Consider the following 22,673-nt stretch of genomic DNA (forward strand, 5'->3'; position numbering starts at 1 on the left):
CTGTGTGGTGAGTCTGTGGGTCTCTGTGTGGTGAGTCTATGGGTCTCTGTGTGGTGAGTCTATGGGTCTCTGTGTTGTGAGTCTATGGGTCTCTGCGTGGTGAGTCTGTGGGTCTGTGGGTCTCTGTGTGGTGAGTCTGTGAGTCTCTATGTGGTGAGTCTGTGGGTCTCTGTGTGGTGAGTCTGTGGGTCTCTGTGTGGTGAGTCTGTGGGTCTCTGTGTGGTGAGTCTGTGGGTCTCTGTGTGGTGAGTCTGTAGGTCTCTGTGTGATGAGTCTGTGGGTGTCTGTGTAGTGAGTCTGTGGGTCTCTGTGTGATGAGTCTGTGGGTCTCTGTGTGATGAGTCTGTGGGTCTCTGTGTGGTGAGTCTATGGGTCTCTGTGTGGTGAGTCTGTGGGTCTCTGTGTGGTGAGTCTGTGGGTCTCTGTGTGGTGAGTCAATGGGTCTCTGTGTGGTGAGTCTGTGGGTCTCTGTGTGGTGAGTATGTGGGTTTCTGTGTGGTGAGTCTGTGGGTCTCTGTGTGGTGAGTCTGTGGGTCTCTGTGTTGTGAATCTGAGTCTCTGTGTGGTGAGTCTGTGGGTCTCTGTGTGATGAGTCTGTGGGTCTCTATGTGGTGAGTCTGTGGGTCTCTGTGTGGTGAGTCTGTGGGTCTCTGTGTGGTGAGTCTGTGGGTCTCTGTGTGGTGACTCTATGGGTCTCTGTGTGATGAGTCTGTGGGTCTGTGTGTGGTGAGTCTGTGGGTCTCTGTGTGGTGAGTCTGTGGGTCTCTGTGAGGTGAGTCTGTGGGTCTCTGTGTGGTGAGTCTGTGGGTCTCTGTGTGGTGAGTCTATGGGTCTCTGTGTGGTGAGTCTGTGGGTGTCTGTGTGGTGAGTCTGCGGGTCTCTGTGTGGTGAGTCTATGGGTCTCTGTGTGGTGAGTCTGTGGGTCTCTGTGTGGTGAGTCTGTGGGTCTCTGTGTGGTGAGTCTGTGGGTCTCTGTATGGTGAGTCTGTGGGTGTCTGTGTGGTGAGTCTGTGGGTCTCTGTGTGCTGAGTCTATGGGTCTCTGTGTGGTGAGTCTGTGGGTGTCTGTGTGGTGAGTCTGTGGGTCTCTATGTGGTGAGTCTATGGATCTCTATGTGGTGAGTTTGTGGGTCTCTGTGTGGTGAGTCTGTGGGTCTCTGTGTGGTGAGTCTATGGGTCTCTGTGTGGTGAGTCTGTGGGTCTCTGTGTGGTGAGTCTATGGGTCTCTGTGTGGTGAGTCTGTGGGTGTCTGTGTGGTGAGTCTGTGGGTCTCTGTGTGGTGAGTCTGTGGGTCTCTGTGTGGTGAGTCTGTGGGTCTCTGTGTGGTGAGTCTATGGGTCTCTGTGTGGTGAGTCTGTGGGTCTCTGTGTGGTGAGTCTGTGGGTCTGTGTGGTGAGTCTGTGGGTATCTGTGTGGTGAGTCTGTGGGTCTCTGTGTGGTGAGTCTGTGGGTCTGTGTGGTGAGTCTGTGGGTCTCTGTGTGGTGAGTCTGTGGGTCTCTGTGTGGTGAGTCTGTTGGTCTGTGTGACGAGTCTGTGGGTCTCTGTGTGGTGACTCTATGGGTCTCTGTGTGGTGAGTCTGTGGGTCTCTGTGTGGTGAGTCTGTGGGTCTCTGTGTGGTGAGTCTGTGGGTCTCTGTGTGGTGGTGAGTCTGTGGGTCTCTGTGTGGTGAGTCGGTGGGTCTCTGTGTGGTGGTGAGTCTATGGGTCTCTGTGTGGTGAGTCTATGGGTCTCTGTGTGGTGAGTCTGTGGGTCTCTGTGTGGTGAGTCTGTGGGTCTCTGTGTGGTGAGTCTGTGGGTCTCTGTGTGGTGAGTCTATGGGTCTCTGTGTGGTGAGTCTATGGGTCTCTGTGTTGTGAGTCTATGGGTCTCTGCGTGGTGAGTCTGTGGGTCTGTGGGTCTCTGTGTGGTGAGTCTGTGAGTCTCTATGTGGTGAGTCTGTGGGTCTCTGTGTGGTGAGTCTATGGGTCTCTGTGTGGTGAGTCTATGGGTCTCTGTGTGGTGAGTCTATGGGTCTCTGCGTGGTGAGCCTGTGGGTCTGTGGGTCTCTGTGTGGTGAGTCTGTGAGTCTCTGTGTGGTGAGTCTGTGGGTCTCTGTGTGGTGAGTCTGTGGGTCTCTGTGTGGTGAGTCTGTGGGTCTCTGTGTGGTGAGTCTGTGGGTCTCTGTGTGGTGAGTCTGTGGGTCTCTGTGTGATGAGTCTGTGGGTCTCTGTGTAGTGAGTCTGTGGGTCTCTGTGTGGTGAGTCAATGCGTCTCTGTGTGGTGAGTCTGTGGGTCTCTGTGTGGTGAGTATGTGGGTTTCTGTGTGGTGAGTCTGTGGGTCTCTGTGTGGTGAGTCTGTGGGTCTCTGTGTGGTGAGTCTGAGTCTCTGTGTGGTGAGTCTGTGGGTCTCTGTGTGATGAGTCTGTGGGTCTCTATGTGGTGAGTCTGTGGGTCTCTGTGTGGTGAGTCTGTGGGTCTCTGTGTGGTGAGTCTGTGGGTCTCTGTGTGGTGACTCTATGGGTCTCTGTGTGATGAGTCTGTGGGTCTGTGTGTGGTGAGTCTGTGGGTCTCTGTGTGGTGAGTCTGTGGGTCTCTGTGAGGTGAGTCTGTGGGTCTCTGTGTGGTGAGTCTGTGGGTCTCTGTGTGGTGAGTCTATGGGTCTCTGTGTGGTGAGTCTGTGGGTGTCTGTGTGGTGAGTCTGTGGGTCTCTGTGTGGTGAGTCTGTGGGTCTCTGTGTGGTGAGTCTGTGGGTCTCTGTGTGGTGAGTCTGTGGGTCTCTGTGAGGTGAGTCTGTGGGTCTCTGTGTGGTGAGTCTGTGGGTCTCTGTGTGGTGAGTCTATGGGTCTCTGTGTGGTGAGTCTGTGGGTGTCTGTGTGGTGAGTCTGTGGGTCTCTGTGTGGTGAGTCTGTGGGTCTCTGTGTGGTGAGTCTATGGGTCTCTGTGTAGTGAATCTGTGGGTCTCTGTGTGGTGAGTCTGTGGGTCTCTGTGTGGTGAGTCTGTGGGTCTCTGTGTGGTGAGTCTGTGGGTCTCTATGTGATGAGTCTGTGGGTCTCTGTGTGGTGAGTCTGTGGGTCTCTGTGTGGTGAGTCTGTGGGTCTCTGTGTGGTGAGTCTGTGGGTCTCTGTGTGGTGAGTCTGTGGGTCTCTGTGTGGTGAGTCTATGGGCCTCTGTGTGGTGAGTCCGTGGGTCTGTGTGGTGAGTCTGTGGGTCTCTGTATGGTGAGTCTGTGGGTCTCTGTGTGGTGAGTCTATGGGTCTCTGTGTGGTGAGTCTATGGGTCTCTGTGTGGTGAGTCTGTGGGTCTCTGTGTGGTGAGTCTGTGGGTCTCTGTGTGGTGAGTCTGTGGGTCTCTGTGTGGTGAGTCTGTGGGTCTCTGTGTGGTGAGTCTGTGGGTCTCTGTGTGGTGAGTCTATGGGTCTCTGTGTAGTGAGTCTGTGGGTCTCTGTGTGGTGAGTCTATGGGTCTCTGTGTAGTGAGTCTGTGGGTCTCTGTGTGATGAGTCTGTGGGTCTCTGTGTGGTGAGTCTGTGGGTCTCTGTGTAGTGAGTCTGTGGGTCTCTGTGTGGTGAGTCTGTGGGTCTCTGTGTGGTGAGTCTGTGGGTCTCTGTGTGGTGAGTCTATGGGTCTCTGTGTAGTGAGTCTGTGGGTCTCTGTGTGGTGAGTCTGTGGGTCTCTGTGTGATGAGTCTGTGGGTCTCTGTGTGGTGAGTCTGTGGGTCTCTGTGTAGTGAGTCTGTGGGTCTCTGTGTGGTGAGTCTGTGGGTCTCTGTGTGGTGAGTCTGTGGGTCTCTATGTGGTGAGTCTATGGGCCTCTGTGTGGTGAGTCTGTGGGTCTGTGTGGTGAGTCTGTGGGTCTCTGTATGGTGAGTCTGTGGGTCTCTGTGTGGTGAGTCTGTGGGTCTCTGTGTGGTGAGTCTGTGGGTCTCTGTGCGATGAGTCTGTGGGTCTCTGTGCGGTGAGTCTGTGGGTCTCTGTGTGGTGAGTCAATGGGTCTCTGTGTGGTGAGTCTATGGGTCTCTGTGTGGTGAGTCTGTGGGTCTCTGTGTGGTGAGTCTGTGGGTCTCTGTGTGGTGAGTCTGTGGGTCTCTGTGTGGTGAGTCTGTGGGTCTCTGTGTGGTGAGTCTATGGGTCTCTGTGTGGTGAGTCTGTGGGTCTCTGTGTGGTGAGTCTGTGGGTCTCTGTGTGGTGAGTCTGTGGGTCTCTGTGTGGTGAGTCTGTGGGTCTCTGTGTGGTGAGTCTATGGGTCTCTGTGTGGTGAGTCTGTGGGTCTCTGTGTGGTGAGTCTGTGGGTCTCTGTGTGGTGAGTCTGTGGGTCTCTGTGTGGTGAGTCTATGGGTCTCTGTGTGGTGAGTCTGTGGGTCTCTGTGTGGTGAGTCTGTGGGTCTCTGTGTGGTGAGTCTATGGGTCTCTGTGTGGTGAGTCTGTGGGTCTCTGTGTGGTGAGTCTGTGGGTCTCTGTGTGGTGAGTCTGTGGGTCTCTGTGTGGTGAGTCTGTGGGTCTCTGTGTGGTGAGTCTGTGGGTCTCTGTTTGGTGAGTCTATGGGTCTCTGTGTAGTGAGTCTGTGGGTCTCTGTTTGGTGAGTCTGTGGGTCTCTGTGTGGTGAGTCTGTGGGTCTCTGTGTGGTGAGTCTATGGGTCTCTGTGTGGTGAGTCTGTGGGTCTCTGTGTGGTGAGTCTGTGGGTCTCTGTGTAGTGAGTCTGTGGGTCTCTGTTTGGTGAGTCTGTGGGTCTCTGTGTGGTGAGTCTGTGGGTCTCTGTGTGGTGAGTCTGTGGGTCTCTGTGTGGTGAGTCTGTGGGTCTCTGTGTGGTGAGTCTATGGGTCTCTGTGTGGTGAGTCTGTGGGTCTCTGTGTAGTGAGTCTGTGGGTCTCTGTTTGGTGAGTCTGTGGGTCTCTGTGTGGTGAGTCTGTGGGTCTCTGTGTGGTGAGTCTGTGGGTCTCTGTGTGGTGAGTCTATGGGTCTCTGTTTGGTGAGTCTGTGGGTCTCTGTGTGGTGAGTCTGTGGGTCTCTGTGTGGTGAGTCTGTGGGTCTCTGTGTGGTGAGTCTGTGGGTCTCTGTGTGGTGAGTCTGTGGGTCTCTGTGTGGTGAGTCTGTGGGTCTCTGTGTGGTGAGTCTATGGGTCTCTGTGTGGTGAGTCTGTGGGTCTCTGTGTGATGAGTCTGTGGGTCTCTGTGTGATGAGTCTGTGGGTCTCTGTGTGGTGAGTCTGTGGGTCTCTGTGTGGTGAGTCTGTGGGTCTCTGTGTGGTGAGTCTGTGGGTCTCTGTGTGGTGAGTCTGTGGGTCTCTGTGTGGTGAGTCTGTGGGTCTCTGTGTGGTGAGTCTGTGGGTCTCTGTGTGGTGAGTCTGTGGGTCTCTGTGTAGTGAGTCTGTGGGTCTCTGTGTGGTGAGTCTGTGGGTCTCTGTGTGGTGAGTCTGTGGGTCTCTGTGTGGTGAGTCTGTGGGTCTCTGTGTGGTGATTCTATGGGTCTCTGTGTGGTGAGTCTGTGGGTCTCTGTGTGGTGAGTCTGTGGGTCTCTGTGTGGTGATTCTATGGGTCTCTGTGTGGTGAGTCTGTGGGTCTCTGTGTGGTGAGTCTGTGGGTCTCTGTGTGATGAGTCTGTGGGTCTCTGTGTGGTGAGTCTGTGGGTCTCTGTGTGGTGAGTCTGTGGGTCTCTGTGTGGTGAGTCTGTGGGTCTCTGTGTGGTGAGTCTGTGGGTCTCTGTGTGGTGAGTCTGTGGGTCTCTGTGTTGTCCCCTCGTCTCACCCAGGATGTTGTCGATGACCATGACCCTGACCCTGACAGCCCTTTTGAAAACGTGTCCAGGTGAGAAGTCAACTCCCGGGCCCCCCACACCAAACTCAGGAACATAGAGGCAGATCAGTACAACACTTCCACAAATAGACTCAACACTGCCTTGAACTCTAACACTCCAACCCATAGACTCAGCACTACATCATAGACTCAACACTGCACCATAGACTCAACACTGCACCATAGACTCAACACTGCACCATAGACTCAACACTGCACCATAGACTCACCACCACCCATAGACTCAACACTGCCCATAGACTCAACACTGCACCATAGACTCAACACTGCACCATAGACTCAACACTGCACCATAGACTCAACACTTCCCATAGACTCAACACTGCCCATAGACTCAACACTACCCATAGACTCAACACTGCCCATAGACTCAACACTGCCCCATAGACTCAGCACTGCCCATAGTCTCAACACTGCACCATAGACTCAACACTGCACCATAGACTCAACACTGCCCATAGACTCAACACTGCCCATAGACTCAACACTGCACCATAGACTCAACACTGCCCATAGAGTCAACACTGCCCATAGACTCAACACTGCCCATAGACTCAACACTGTCCATAGACTCAACACTGCCCATAGACTCAACACTGCCCATAGACTCAACACTGCCCATAGACTCAACACTGCCCATAGACTCAACACTGCACCATAGACTCAACACTGCACCATAGACTCAACACTGCCCATAGACTCAACACTGCCCATAGACTCAACACTGCCCATAGACTCAACACTGCACCATAGACTCAACACCGCACCATAGACTCAACATTGCCCATAGACTCAACACTACCCATCGACTCAACACTGCACCATAGACTCAACACTGCACCATAGACTCAACATTGCCCATAGACACAACACTGCCCATAGACTTAACACTACACCATAGACTCAACACTGCCCATAGACTCAACACTACCCATAGACTCAACACTGCACCATAGACTCAACACTACGCATAGACTCAACACTGTCCATAGACTCAACACTGCACCATAGACTCAACACTGCCCATAGACTCAACACTGCACCATAGACTCAACACTGCACCATAGACTCAACACTGCCCATAGACTCAACACTACACCATAGACTCAATACTACCCATCGACTCAACACTCCCCATAGACTCAACATTGCTCATAGACTCAACACTACCCATAGACTCAACACTGCACCATAGACTCAACACTGCACCATAGACTCAACATTGCCCATAGACTCAACACTGCCCATAGACTCAACACTGCACCATAGACACAACACTGCCCATAGACTTAACACTACACCATAGACTCAACACTGCCCATAGACTCAACACTGCCCATAGACTCAACACTAGCCATAGACTCAACACTGCCCATAGACTCAACACTGCACCATAGACTCAACACTGCCCATAGACTCAACACTACACCATAGACTCAACACTGCACCAAAGACTCAACACTGCACCATAGACTCAACACTGCCCATAGACTCAACACTGCACCATAGACTCAGCACTGCACCATAGACTCAACACTGCACCATAGACTCAACACTACCCATAGACTCAATACTGCCCATAGACTCAACACTACCCATAGACTTAACACCGCCCATAGACTCAATACAGCCCATAGACTCAACACTGCACCATAGACTCAACACTGCACCATAGACTCAACACCGCCCATAGACTCAACACTACCCATAGACTCAACACTGCCCATAGACTCAGCGCTGCCCATAGACTCAACACTGCACCATAGACTCAACACTGCCCATAGACTCAGCACTGCACCATAGACTCAACACTGCACCATAGACTCAACACTGCACCATAGACTCAACACTGCCCATAGACTCAACACTGCCCATAGACTCAACACTACCCATAGACTCAACACTGCACCATAGACTCAACACTACGCATAGACTCAACACTGTCCATAGACTCAACACTGCACCATAGACTCAACACTGCCCATAGACTCAACACTGCACCATAGACTCAACACTGCACCATAGACTCAACACTGCCCATAGACTCAACACTACACCATAGACTCAATACTACCCATCGACTCAACACTCCCCATAGACTCAACATTGCCCATAGACTCAACACTACCCATAGACTCAACACTGCACCATAGACTCAACACTGCACCATAGACTCAACATTGCCCATAGACTCAACACTGCCCATAGACTCAACACTGCACCATAGACACAACACTGCCCATAGACTTAACACTACACCATAGACTCAATACTACCCATAGACTCAACACTGTCCATAGACTCAACACTGCCCATAGACTCAACACTGCCCATAGACTCAACACTGCACTATAGACTCAACACTACCCATAGACTCAACACTGCCCATAGACTCAACACTGCCCATAGACTCAACACTGCCCATAGACTCAACACTGCCCATAGACTCAACACTGCACCATAGACTCAACACCGCACCATAGACTCAACATTGCCCATAGACTCAACACTACCCATAGACTCAACACTGCACCATAGACTCAACACTGCACCATAGACTCAACATTGCCCATAGACTCAACACTGCCAATAGACTCAACACTACCAATAGACTCAACACTGCACCATAGACTCAACACTACGCATAGACTCAACACTGTCCATAGACTCAACACTGCACCATAGAGTCAACACTGCCCATAGACTCAACACTGCACCATAGACTCAACACTGCACCATAGACTCAACACTGCCCATAGACTCAACACTACACCATAGACTCAATACTACCCATCGACTCAACACTCCCAATAGACTCAACATTGCCCATAGACTCAACACTACCCATAGACTCAACACTGCACCATAGACTCAACACTGCACCATAGACTCAACATTGCCCATAGACTCAACACTGCCCATAGACTCAACACTGCACCATAGACACAACACTGCCCATAGACTTAACACTACACCATAGACTCAACACTGCCCATAGACTCAACACTGCCCATAGACTCAACACTAGCCATAGACTCAACACTGCCCATAGACTCAACACTGCACCATAGACTCAACACTGCCCATAGACTCAACACTACACCATAGACTCAACACTGCACCAAAGACTCAACACTGCACCATAGACTCAACACTGCCCATAGACTCAACACTGCACCATAGACTCAGCACTGCACCATAGACTCAACACTGCACCATAGACTCAACACTACCCATAGACTCAATACTGCCCATAGACTCAACACTACCCATAGACTTAACACCGCCCATAGACTCAATACAGCCCATAGACTCAACACTGCACCATAGACTCAACACTGCACCATAGACTCAACACCGCCCATAGACTCAACACTACCCATAGACTCAACACTGCCCATAGACTCAGCGCTGCCCATAGACTCAACACTGCACCATAGACTCAACACTGCCCATAGACTCAGCACTGCACCATAGACTCAACACTGCACCATAGACTCAACACTGCACCATAGACTCAACACTGCCCATAGACTCAACACTGCCCATAGACTCAACACTACCCATAGACTCAACACTGCACCATAGACTCAACACTACGCATAGACTCAACACTGTCCATAGACTCAACACTGCACCATAGACTCAACACTGCCCATAGACTCAACACTGCACCATAGACTCAACACTGCACCATAGACTCAACACTGCCCATAGACTCAACACTACACCATAGACTCAATACTACCCATCGACTCAACACTCCCCATAGACTCAACATTGCCCATAGACTCAACACTACCCATAGACTCAACACTGCACCATAGACTCAACACTGCACCATAGACTCAACATTGCCCATAGACTCAACACTGCCCATAGACTCAACACTGCACCATAGACACAACACTGCCCATAGACTTAACACTACACCATAGACTCAATACTACCCATAGACTCAACACTCCCCAGAGACTCAACACTGCCCATAGACTCAACACTGCCCATAGACTCAACACTTACCCATAGACTCAACACTGCCCATAGACTCAACACTGCCCATAGACTCAACACTAGCCATAGACTCAACACTGCCCATGGACTCAACACTGCACCATAGACTCAACACTGCCCATAGACTCAACACTACACCATAGACTCAACACTGCACCAAAGACTCAACACTGCACCATAGACTCAACACTGCCCATAGACTCAACACTGCACCATAGACTCAGCACTGCACCATAGACTCAACACTGCACCATAGACTCAACACTACCCATAGACTCAATACTGCCCATAGACTCAACACTACCCATAGACTTAACACCGCCCATAGACTCAATACAGCCAATAGACTCAACACTGCACCATAGACTCAACACTGCACCATAGACTCAACACCGCCCATAGACTCAACACTACCCATAGACTCAACACTGCCCATAGACTCAGCGCTGCCCATAGACTCAACACTGCACCATAGACTCAACACTGCCCATAGACTCAGCACTGCACCATAGACTCAACACTGCACCATAGACTCAACACTGCCCATAGACTCAACACTGCACCATAGACTCAACACTACACCATAGACTCAACACTGCACCATAGACTCAACACTGCCCATAGACTGAACACGCACCATAGACTCAACAATGCCCATAGACTCAACACAGACCATAGACTCAACACTGCCCATAGACTCAACACTGCACCATAGACTCAACACTGCACCATAGACTCAACACTGCACCATAGACTCAACACTGCCCATAGACTCAACACTGCACCATAGACTCAACACTGCACCATAGACTCAACACTGCACCATAGACTCAACACTGCACCATAGACTCAACACTGCACCATAGACTCAACACTGCACCATAGACTCAACACTGCACCATAGACTCAACACTGCCCATAGACTCAACACCGCCCATAGACTCAAGACTGCCCATAGACTCAAAACTGCCCATAGACTCAACATTGCCCATAGACTCAACACTGCCCATAGACTCAACACTGCCCATAGACTCAACACTGCACATAGACTCAACACTGCACCATAGACTCAACACTGCACCATAGACTCAACATTGCCCATAGACTCAACACTACCCATAGACTCAACACTGCACCATAGACTCAACACTGCACCATAGACTCAACATTGCCCATAGACTCAACACTGCCCATAGACTCAACACTACCCATAGACTCAACACTGCACCATAGACTCAACACTGCCCATAGACTCAACACTGCACCATAGACTCAACACTGCACCATAGACTCAACACTGCCCATAGACTCAACACTACACCATAGACTCAATACTACCCATAGACTCAACACTCCCCATAGACTCAACATTGCCCATAGACTCAACACTACCCATAGACTCAACACTGCACCATAGACTCAACACTGCACCATAGACTCAACACTGCACCATAGACTCAACACTGCACCATAGACTCAACACTGCACCATAGACTCAACACTGCACCATAGGCTCAACACTGCACTGTAGACTCAACACTGCCCATAGACTCAACACCGCCCATAGACTCAACACTGCCCATAGACTCAACACTGCCCATAGATTCAACACTGCCCATAGACTCAACACTGCACCATAGACTCAACACTGCCCATAGACTCAACACTGCCCATAGACTCAACACTGCCCATAGACTCAACACTGCCCATAGACTCAACACTGCACCATAGACTCAACACTGCACCATAGACTCAACACTGCCCATAGACTCAACACTACCCATAGACTCAACACTGCCCATAGACTCAACACTGCCCATAGACTCAACACTGCCCATAGACTCAACACTGCCCATAGACTCAACATTGCCCATAGACTCAACACTACCCATAGACTCAACACTGCACCATAGACTCAACACTGCACCATAGACTCAACATTGCCCATAGACTCAACACTGCCCATAGACTCAACACTACCCATAGACTCAACACTGCACCATAGACTCAACACTGCGCATAGACTCAACACTGTCCATAGACTCAACACTGCACCATAGACTCAACACTGCCCATAGACTCAACACTGCACCATAGACTCAACACTGCACCATAGACTCAACACTGCCCATAGACTCAACACTACACCATAGACTCAATACTACCCATAGACTCAACACTCCCCATAGACTCAACATTGCCCATAGACTCAACACTACCCATAGACTCAACACTGCACCATAGACTCAACACTGCACCATAGACTCAACAACATTGCCCATAGACTCAACACTGCCCATAGACTCAACACTGCACCATAGACTCAACACTGCCCATAGACTTAACACTACACAATAGACTCAATACTACCCATAGACTCAACACTCCCCAGAGACTCAACACTGCCCATAGACTCAACACTGCCCATGGACTCAACACTGCCCATAGACTCAACACTGCACCATAGACTCAACACTGCCCATAGACTCAACACTTACCCATAGACTCAACACTGCCCATAGACTCAACACTGCCCATAGACTCAACACTAGCCATAGACTCAACACTGCCCATAGACTCAACACTGCACCATAGACTCAACACTGCCCATAGACTCAACACTACCCATAGACTCAACACTGCCCATAGACTCAACACTGCACCATAGACTCAACACTGCACCATAGACTCAACACTGCCCATAGACTCAACACTGCACCATAGACTCAACACTGCCCATAGACTCAATACTACCCATAGACTCAACACTACACCATAGACTCAACACTGCACCAAAGACTCAACACTGCACCATAGACTCAACACTGCCCATAGACTCAACACTGCACCATAGACTCAGCACTGCACCATAGACTCAACACTGCACCATAGACTAAACACTACCCATAGACTCAATACTGCCCATAGACTCAACACTACCCATAGACTCAACACCACCCATAGACTCAATACTGCCCATAGACTCAACACTGCACCATAGACTCAACACTGCACCATAGACTCAACAACATTGCCCATAGACTCAACACTGCCCATAGACTCAACACTGCACCATAGACTCAACACTGCCCATAGACTTAACACTACACAATAGACTCAATACTACCCATAGACTCAACACTCCCCAGAGACTCAACACTGCCCATAGACTCAACACTGCCCATGGACTCAACACTGCCCATAGACTCAACACTGCACCATAGACTCAACACTGCCCATAGACTCAACACTTACCCATAGACTCAACACTGCCCATAGACTCAACACTGCCCATAGACTCAACACTGCCCATAGACTCAACACTGCACCATAGACTCAACACTGCCCATAGACTCAACACTACCCATAGACTCAACACTGCCCATAGACTCAACACTGCACCATAGACTCAACACTGCACCATAGACTCAACACTGCCCATAGACTCAACACTGCACCATAGACGCAACACTGCCCATAGACTCAACACTACCCATAGACTCAACACTACACCATAGACTCAACACTGCACCAAAGACTCAACACTGCACCATAGACCCAACACTGCCCATAGACTCAACACTGCACCATAGACTCAGCACTGCACCATAGACTCAACACTGCACCATAGACTCAACACTACCCATAGACTCAACACCACACATAGACTCAATACTGCCCATAGACTCAACACTGCCCATAGACTCAGCGCTGCACCATAGTCTCAACACTGCACCATAGACTCAACACTGCCCATAGACTCAACACTGCCCATAGACTCAACACTGCCCCATAGACTCAGCACTGCCCATAGTCTCAACACTGCACCATAGACTCAACACTGCCCATAGACTCAACACTGCCCATAGACTCAACACTGGACCATAGACTCAACACTGCCCATAGAGTCAACACTGCCCATAGACTCAACACTGCCCATAGACTCAACACTGCACCATAGACTCAACACTGCCCATAGACTCAACACTGCACCATAGACTCAACACTGCACCATAGACTCAACACTGCACCATAGACTCAACACTGCCCCATAGACTCAACACTGCCCATAGACTCAACACTGCCCATAGATTCAGCACTGCACCATAGACTCAACACTGCACCATAGACTCAACACTACCCATAGACTCAACACTGCCCATAGACTCAACACTACCCATAGACTCAACACCGCCCATAGACTCAATACTGCCCATAGACTCAACACTGCACCATAGACTCAACACTGCACCATAGACTCAACACCGCCCATAGATTCAACACTACCCATAGACTCAACACTGCACCATAGACTCAACACTACCCATAGACTCAACACTGCCCATAGACTCAACACTACCCATAGACTCAACACCACCCATAGACTCAATACTGCCCATAGACTCCACACTGCACCATAGACTCAACACTGCACCATAGACTCAACACCGCCCATAGACTCAACACTGCCCATAGACTCAACACTGCCCATAGACTCAACACTGCACCATAGACTCAACACTGCCCATAGACTCAACACTGCACCATAGACTCAACACCGCCCATAGACTCAACACTGCCCATAGACTCAACACTGCCCATAGACTCAACACTACCCATAGACTCAACACTGCCCCATAGACTCAACACTGCCCATAGACTCGCACTACACCATAGACTCAGCGCTGCACCATAGACTCAACATTGCACCATAGACTCAACACTGCCCATAGACTCAACACTGCCCATAGACTCAACACTGCCCATAGACTCAACACTGCCCATAGACTCAACACCGCCCATAGACTCAACACCGCCCATAGACTCAACACTGCACCATAGACTCAGCGTTGCACCATAGACTCAACACTGCCCATAGACTCAACACTACCCATAGACTCAACACTGCCCATAGACTCAACACTGCACCATAGACTCAACACTGCACGATAGACTCAACACTGCACCATAGACTCAACACTGCACCATAGACTCAACACTGCACCATAGACTCAACACTGCCCGTAGACTCAACACTGCCCATAGACTCCCCGTGTCTCTCTATGTCTCCCCGTGTCTCTCTATGTCTCCCCGTGTCTCTCTATGTCTCCCCGTGTCTCTCTATGTCTCCCCGTGTCTCTCTATGTCTCCCCGTGTCTCCCCGTGTCTCTCTCTGTCTCCCCGTGTGTCTCTATGTCTCCCCGTGTCTCTCTCTGTCTCCCCGTGTCTCTCTATGTCTCCCCGTGTCTCTCTATGTCTCCCCGTGTCTTTCTATGTCTCCCCGTGTCTCTCTATGTCTCCCCGTGTCTCTCTCTGTCTCCCCGTGTGTCTCTATGTCTCCCCGTGTCTCTCTATGTCTCCCCGTGTCTCTCTATGTCTCCCCGTGTCTCCCTATGTCTCCCCGTGTCTCTCTGTGTCTCCCAGTGTCTCTCTGTGTCTCCCCGTGTCTCTCTATGTCTCCCCGTGTCTCCCCGTGTCTCTCTGTCTCCCCGTGTCTCTCTATGTCTCCCCGTGTCTCCCTATCTCTCCCCGTGTCTCTCTGTGTCTCCCCGTGTCTCCCTATGTCTCCCCGTGTCTCTGTGTCTCCCCGTGTCTCTCTGTGTCTCCCCGTGTCTCTCTATGTCTCCCCGTGTCTCTCTATGTCTCCCCGTATCTCCCCGTGTCTCTCTATGTCTCTCTATGTCTCCCCGTGTCTCTCTGTCTCCCCGTGTCTCTCTATGTCTCCCCGTGTCTCCCCGTGTCTCCCCGTGTCTCTCTATGTCTCTCTATGTCTCTCTATGTCTATGTCTCCCCGTGTCTCCCCGTGTCTCTCTATGTCTCCCCGTGTCTCCCCGTGTCTCCCCGTGTCTCTCTATGTCTCTCTATGTCTCCCCGTGTCTCTCTATGTCTCTCTATGTCTCCCCGTGTCTCCCACCCCCCGTGTCTCTCTGTGTCTCCCCGTGTCTCTCTATGTCTCCCCGTGTCTCTCTATGTCTCTCTTTGTCTCTCTATGTCTCCCCGTGTCTCTCTATGTCTCCCCGTGTCTCTCTATGTCTCCCCGTGTCTCTCTATGTCTCCCCGTGTCTCCCACCCCCCCGTGTCTCTCTATGTCTCCCCGTGTCTCTCTATGTCTCCCCGTGTCTCTCTATGTCTCCCCGTGTCTCTCTATGTCTCCCCGTGTCTCTCTATGTCTCCCCGTGTCTCTCTATGTCTCCCCGTGTCTCTCTATGTCTCCCCGTGTCTCTCTATGTCTCCCCGTGTCTCTCTATGTCTCCCCGTGTCTCTATGTCTCCCCGTGTCTCTCTATGTCTCCCCGTGTCTCTCTATGTCTCTCTATGTCTCCCCGTGTCTCTCTCTGTCTCCCCGTGTCTCTCTATGTCTCCCCGTGTCTCCCCGTGTCTCTCTATGTCTCTCCATGTCTATGTCTCCCCGTGTCTCTCTATGTCTCTCCATGTCTATGTCTCTCTGTGTCTCCCCGTGTCTCCCACCCCCCTCCCGGTGTCCACCCAATCAGTGACTTCCGGCAGCGATGCATTGTGGGTGGGCGCCTCCGCCCCCTCCTCGGCACCCGAGGGCGGTGACGTCGCAATGAAGTGCGACTTCCAGCCAATGGGAGGGCCCGTCATGGTCACGTGGTCCAAGGAGCGGCCGGATCGCGAGGATGGGATTGGCCGGCCGGTGAGGAGGGGGGAGGTGGGGTTGGGGAGCTTTGTCTGTGTCTGTGTGACTGCACTTGCCCCTACAGCCCTGCTAGAGGCTACCTGGGGGAGCTTTGTCTGTGTCTGTGTGACTGCACTTGCCCCTACAGCCCTGCTAGAGGCTACCTGGGGGAGCTTTGTCTGTGTAACTGCACTTGCCCCTACAGCCCTGCTAGAGGCTACCTGGGGGAGCTTTGTCTGTGTCTGTGTAACTGCACTTGTCCCTACAGCCCTGCTAGAGGCTACCTGGGGGAGCTTTGTCTGTCTCTGTGTGTGACTGCACTTGTCCCTACAGCCCTGCTAGAGGCTACCTGGGGGAGCTTTGTCTGTGTCTGTGTGACTGCACTTGCCCCTACAGCCCTGCTAGAGGCTACCTGGGGGAGCTTTGTCTGTCTCTGTGTGTGACTGCACTTGTCCCTACAGCCCTGCTAGAGGCTACCTGGGGGAGCTTTGTCTGTGTCTGTGTGACTGCACTTGCCCCTACAGCCCTGCTAGAGGCTACCTGGGGGAGCTTTGTCTGTGTCTGTGTGACTGCACTTGCCCCTACAGCCCTGCTAGAGGCTACCTGGGGGAGCTTTGTCTGTGTCTGTGTAACTGCACTTGTCCCTACAGCCCTGCTAGAGGCTACGTGGGGGAGCTTTGTCTGTCTCTGTGTGTGACTGCACTTGTCCCTACAGCCCTGCTAGAGGCTACCTGGGGGAGCTTTGTCTGTGTCTGTGTGACTGCACTTACCCCTACAGCCCTGCTAGAGGCTACCTGGGGGAGCTTTGTCTGTGTCTGTATGACTGCACTTGTCCCTACAGCCCTGCTAGAGGCTACCTGGGGGAGCTTTGTCTGTGTCTGTGTGACTGCACTTGCCCCTACAGCCCTGCTAGAGGCTACCTGGGGGAGCTTGGTCTGTGTCTGTGTAACTGCACTTGCCCCTACAGCCCTGCTAGAGGCTACCTGGGGGAGCTTTGTCTGTGTCTCTGTAACTGCACTTGCCCCTACAGCCCTGCTAGAGGCTACCTGGGGGAGCTTTGTCTTTGTCTGTGTAACTGCACTTGCCCCTACAGCCCTGCTAGAAGCTACCTAGGAGAGCTTTGTCTGTGTCTGTGTAACTGCACTTGCCCCTGCAGCCCTGTTAGAGGCTACCTGGGGGTAGCTTTGTCTGTGTCTGTGTGACTGCACTTGCCCCTACAGCCCTGCTAGAGGCTACCTGGGGCAGCTTTGTCTGTGTCTGTGTGACTGCACTTGCCCCTACAGCCCTGCTAGAGGCTACCTGGGGGAGCTTTGTCTGTGTCTGTATGACTGCACTTGCCCCTACAGCCCTGCTAGAGGCTACCTGGGGGAGCTTTGTCTGTGTCTGTGTGACTGCACTTGCCCCTACAGCCCTGCTAGAGGCTACCTGGGGGAGCTTGGTCTGTGTCTGTGTAACTGCACTTGCCCCTACAGCCCTGCTAGTGGCTACCTGGGGGAGCTTTGTCTGTGTCTCTGTAACTGCACTTGCCCCTACAGTCCTGCTAGAGGCTACCTGGGGGAGCTTTGTCTTTGTCTGTGTAACTGCACTTGCCCCTACAGCCCTGCTAGAAGCTACCTAGGAGAGCTTTGTCTGTGTCTGTGTAACTGCACTTGCCCCTGCAGCCCTGTTAGAGGCTACCTGGGGGTAGCTTTGTCTGTGTCTGTGTGACTGCACTTGCCCCTACAGCCCTGCTAGAGGCTACCTGGGGTAGCTTTGTCTGTGTCTGTGTGACTGCACTTGCCCCTACAGCCCTGCTAGAGGCTACCTGGGGGTAGCTTTGTCTGTGTCTGTGTGACTGCACTTGCCCCTACAGCCCTGCTAGAGGCTACCTGGGGGAGCTTTGTCTGTGTCTGTGTGACTGCACTTGCCCCTACAGCCCTGCTAGAGGCTACCTGGGGGAGCTTTGTCTGTGTCTGTGTAACTGCACTTGCCCCTACAGCCCTGCTAGAAGCTACCTAGTAGAGCTTTGTCTGTGTCTGTGTAACTGCACTTGCCCCTGCAGCCCTGTTAGAGGCTACCTGGGGGAGCTTTGTCTGTGTCTGTGTAACTGCACTTGCCCCTACAGCCCTGCTAGAGGCTACCTGGGGGAGCTTTGTCTGTGTGTCTGTGTAACTGCACTTGCCCCTACAGCCCTGCTAGAGGCTACCTGGGGGAGCTTTGTCTGTGCCTGTGTAACTGCACTTGCCCCTACAGCCCTGCTAGAGGCTACCTGGGGGAGCTTTGTCTGTGTCTGTGTGACTGCACTTGCCCCTACAGCCCTGCTAGAGGCTACCTGGGGGAGCTTTGTCTGTCTTTGTGTAACTGCACTTGCCCCTACAGCCCTGCTAGAGGCTACCTGGGGGTAGCTTTGTCTGTGTTTGTGTGACTGCACTTGCCCGTACAGCCCTGCCAGAGGCTACCTGGGGGAGCTTTGTCTTTGTCTGTGTAACAGCACTTGCCCCTACAGCCCTGCTAGAGGCTACCTGGGGGAGCTTTGTCTGTGTCTGTGTAACTGCACTTGCCCCTACAGCCCTGCTAGAGGCTACCTGGGGTATCTTTGTCTGTGTCTGTGTAACTGCACTTACCCCTACAGCCCTGCCAGAGGCTACCTGGGGGAGCTTTGTCTGTGTCTGTGTAACTGCACTTGCCCCTACAGCCCTGCTAGAGGCTACCTGGGGGCGCTTTTTCTGTGTCTGTGTAACTGCACTTGCCCCTACAGCCCTGCTAGAGGCTACCTGGGGGAGCTTTGTCTGTGTGTCTGTGTGACTGCACTTGCCCCTACAGCCCTGCTAGAGGCTACCTGGGGGAGCTTTGTCTGTGTCTGTGTAACTGCACTTGCCCCTACAGCCCTGCTAGAGGCTACCTGGGGGAGCTTTGTCTTTGTCTGTGTAACTGCACTTGCCCCTACAGCCCTGCTAGAGGCTACCTGGGGGAGCTTTGTCTGTGTGTCTGTGTAACTGCACTTGCCCCTACAGCCCTGCTAGAGGCTACCTGGGGGCGCTTTTTCTGTGTCTGTGTAACTGCACTTGCCCCTACAGCCCTGCTAGAGGCTACCTGGGGGAGCTTTGTCTGTGTGTCTGTGTGACTGCACTTGCCCCTACAGCCCTGCTAGAGGCTACCTGGGGGAGCTTTGTCTGTGTCTGTGTAACTGCACTTGCCCCTACAGCCCTGCTAGAGGCTACCTGGGGGAGCTTTGTCTTTGTCTGTGTAACTGCACTTGCCCCTACAGCCCTGCTAGAGGCTACCTGGGGGAGCTTTGTCTGTGTGTCTGTGTAACTGCACTTGCCCCTACAGCCCTTCTAGAGGCTACCTGGGGTTGCTTTGTCTGTGTCTGTGTGACTGCACTTGCCCCTACAGCCCTGCTAAAGGCTACCTGGGGAGCTTTGTCTGTGTCTGTGTAACTGCACTTGCCCCTACTGCCCTGCTAGAGGCTACCTGGGGCAGCTTTGTCTGTGTCTGTGTGACTGCCACCTGTGACCCCTCCCACATTTACGCCCCGCCCCCTCTCCCCGCATCCCCCCGACCCCCACCCCCCCCCCAAGATCCTCATCGCCCACGGGGGCCACGTGACCGCCGTGGACACGCGCGCCACGTGGGACGTGGCGCTGACGAGTGGGCGGGCCCACGTGACGCTGCATCACGTGACGGCGGCGCGCGACTCGGGCCGCTACCGCTGCTCCGTCACGTGGCTGCCGCACCTCGAGACGCTCAGCGACGACGTCACCGTGGCGGTGGGGGCGGGGCCTCGCGACGGTGACGTCGGTGAGGGGTTGCGTGTGTGTGGGTGTGTGTCACTGTGTGTGTGTCACTGTGTGTATGTCTGTGTCACTGTGTGTGTATGAGTGTATGGGTGTGTGGGTGTGTGTGTGTGTCTGTGTGTGTGTCTGTGTGTGTGTGTGTGTCACTGTGTGTGTGTGTCTGTGTGTGTGTCTGTGTGTCACTGTGTGTGTGTCTGTGTGTGTCACTGTGTGTGTGTGTGTGTCTGTGTGTCACTGTGTGTGTGTGTCTGTGTGTCACTGTGTGTGTGTGTGTCACTGTGTGTGTGTGTGTGTGTCCTGCACAGATGCCATATTTTCTGTCCGTCTACTACAGCAGAGGTGTAGGGAATTCCAACAAGACCTACATCTCTGCTTTATTGACCTGGTCAAGGCCTATGATACCATCAATAGGCCTGGGCTCTGGGTCGTTCTTCGTGCTTTTGGAGTACCTGACCCTCTGCTCACGATCATTAAGGACCTTCATGATGGTGAGCGGGCCCGGGTAAAACTACGTGGCCGGGAGTCAGAGCCATTCCCCGTGCACCTTGGGGTGCGACAGGGATGTCCTCTGGCACCCACATTATTTAACATCTATTTTGACCACGTAGTTCGTGAAGCCTTCAATAGCTGTACCGGGGGAATCTCCATATGGTACAGGTATAATGGGAGGCTGATCGATGCCTGGGTGCGGTCAAGGGATGGCTCCCTATTGCTCAACCACGTTATGTATGCTGATGATTTGGTAATAGCTGCTCAGTCAGAGGAGGAGTTGGAGACGCTGCTGCTGAGACTGGAGCGTGCCACTAAGAGGTGGGGCCTTACCATCAGCCCCACCAAAACTAAGCACCTGCCTGGGTATTTTGTACCATCGGACACTCCACCCCCACAACTCCCAATCGGTGATGGGGCAGTTGTGGAGAGAGTGGAGAGTTTCCCATACCTGGGCAGTGTGCTTATGACTGGCTCCAGTTTAACAGCAGAGGTCTCGCTCCGAATCAGTCGAGCGGCAATATCTTTTCATCGGTTGCGTAACGCTGTGTGGAAGCTACCTGGTCTGTCGCTCCACATTAAGCTTCAGGTCTTCTCGGCCACGGTCATTCCCTCCCTTCTCTACGCTTGCGAAACGTGGACCCTCTAATGGAGCATCTTCGCCGGTTAGAAACATTTAGGCTGGCCTGCCTACGATACATCCTGGGTTTAACCAGACTGGATTGTGCGAGGAGCTCACAATTCTTTGAAAGATCTGGGCAAGGTCCCATCGGTGAGCTCCTCCGGCGGGCAAGGCTGCGATGGCTAGGTCATGTAGCCCGCATGCCCAGCCACCGCATGCCAAAACAGCTTTTGTTCGGCTGGATTGAGGGGGCTAAGCGGGCGCAGCACGGGCTAGAGAGGAGATGGAGTGATGTGGTACAGGAGGACGTGGAGCTGAGTGGACTTGCCGATAACTGGTACCAGCGGTGTCAAGATCGGCCTCTGTGGAGGAGGCTCGTGAAGGACGCTACTGGGCAGTTGGAGGTAGTCGCCCTCCAACAACAACGGAGGGCGGAGGAGCGACGCTCACAACAACGAGCGGAGCGCCGGGTGGCTAAAGCACAGCAGGTTGGCACAGTAGGGGGCACAGGTGGTGCATCAGGCAGTCATCTCAGTCAGTCGACCCGTGGCACCTGCTGGGTCTGCCCCGTGACCTCCTGCCCGCGGGCGTTCGACACTTCACGTGGCCTCAAGGTGCACATAGCCTGGCACAAGCGTCGTGGTGACGTCACCGCCACTTAGTGGCAAATGGCGGTTGTTGTTGTTGTGTATGTAACTCTGTGTGTCTGTGTGTGTGTGTGTCTGTGTGTTTGTTAGATATGTCAGTCGTGGTTTAGTGGTAATTTATTGGTGGTCCACCTCTTTAAGAAGGGAGACCGCACAGACTGTAACAACTACAGGGGCATCTCACTCCTCAGTGTGCTGGGAAAGGTCCTGGCAAGGATTATTCAGCATCGCCTTGCCAGGCACGCTGAGGAGAGGCTTGCGGAGCCCCAATGCGGTTTCAGGAAAGGGCGGTCCTGCACAGATGCCATATTTTATGTCCGTCTGCTACAGCAGAGGTGTAGGGAATTCCAACAAGACCTACATCTCTGCTTTATTGACGTGGTCAAGCCCTATGATACCATCAGTAGGCCTGGGCTCTGGGTCGTTCTTCGTGCTTTTGGAGTACCTGACCCCCTGCTCACGATCATTAAGGACCTTCATGATGGTGAGCAGGCCCGGGTAAAATTACGTGGCCGGGAGTCAGAGCCATTCCCTGTTAACCTTGGGGTGCGACAGGGATGTCCTCTGGCTCCCACATTATTTAACATCTATTTTGACCACGTTGTTCGTGAAGCCTTCAATAGCTGTACCGGGAGAATCTCCATTTGGTACAGATACAATGGGAGGCTGATCGATGCCCGGGTGCGGTCAAGGGATGG

General features: G+C 52.7%; 1 protein-coding gene across 2 annotated transcripts in view; it reads left to right on the plus strand.

Moving 5' to 3' along the window:
* The window catches only part of LOC142907720 (uncharacterized), a 42,023-nt gene that overhangs the window by 15,602 nt on the left and 3,748 nt on the right, over nucleotides 1–22,673 (plus strand). For both annotated transcript variants that reach the window (XM_076057383.1, XM_076057384.1), the window contains exons 2-4: nucleotides 5,724–5,779; nucleotides 16,296–16,459; nucleotides 20,002–20,221. In XM_076057383.1, the coding sequence (XP_075913498.1) occupies nucleotides 5,725–5,779; nucleotides 16,296–16,459; nucleotides 20,002–20,221 (439 nt within the window). In that variant the 5' untranslated portion in view covers nucleotide 5,724. The remainder of the gene's footprint in view (nucleotides 1–5,723; nucleotides 5,780–16,295; nucleotides 16,460–20,001; nucleotides 20,222–22,673) is intronic.

The sequence above is a fragment of the Petromyzon marinus genome, chromosome 82 (assembly GCF_048934315.1).
Source record: "Petromyzon marinus isolate PM22_M1 ecotype Great Lakes invasive population chromosome 82, UKy_Petmar_22M1.pri1.0, whole genome shotgun sequence".
Taxonomy (NCBI): Eukaryota; Metazoa; Chordata; class Hyperoartia; order Petromyzontiformes; family Petromyzontidae; genus Petromyzon; species Petromyzon marinus.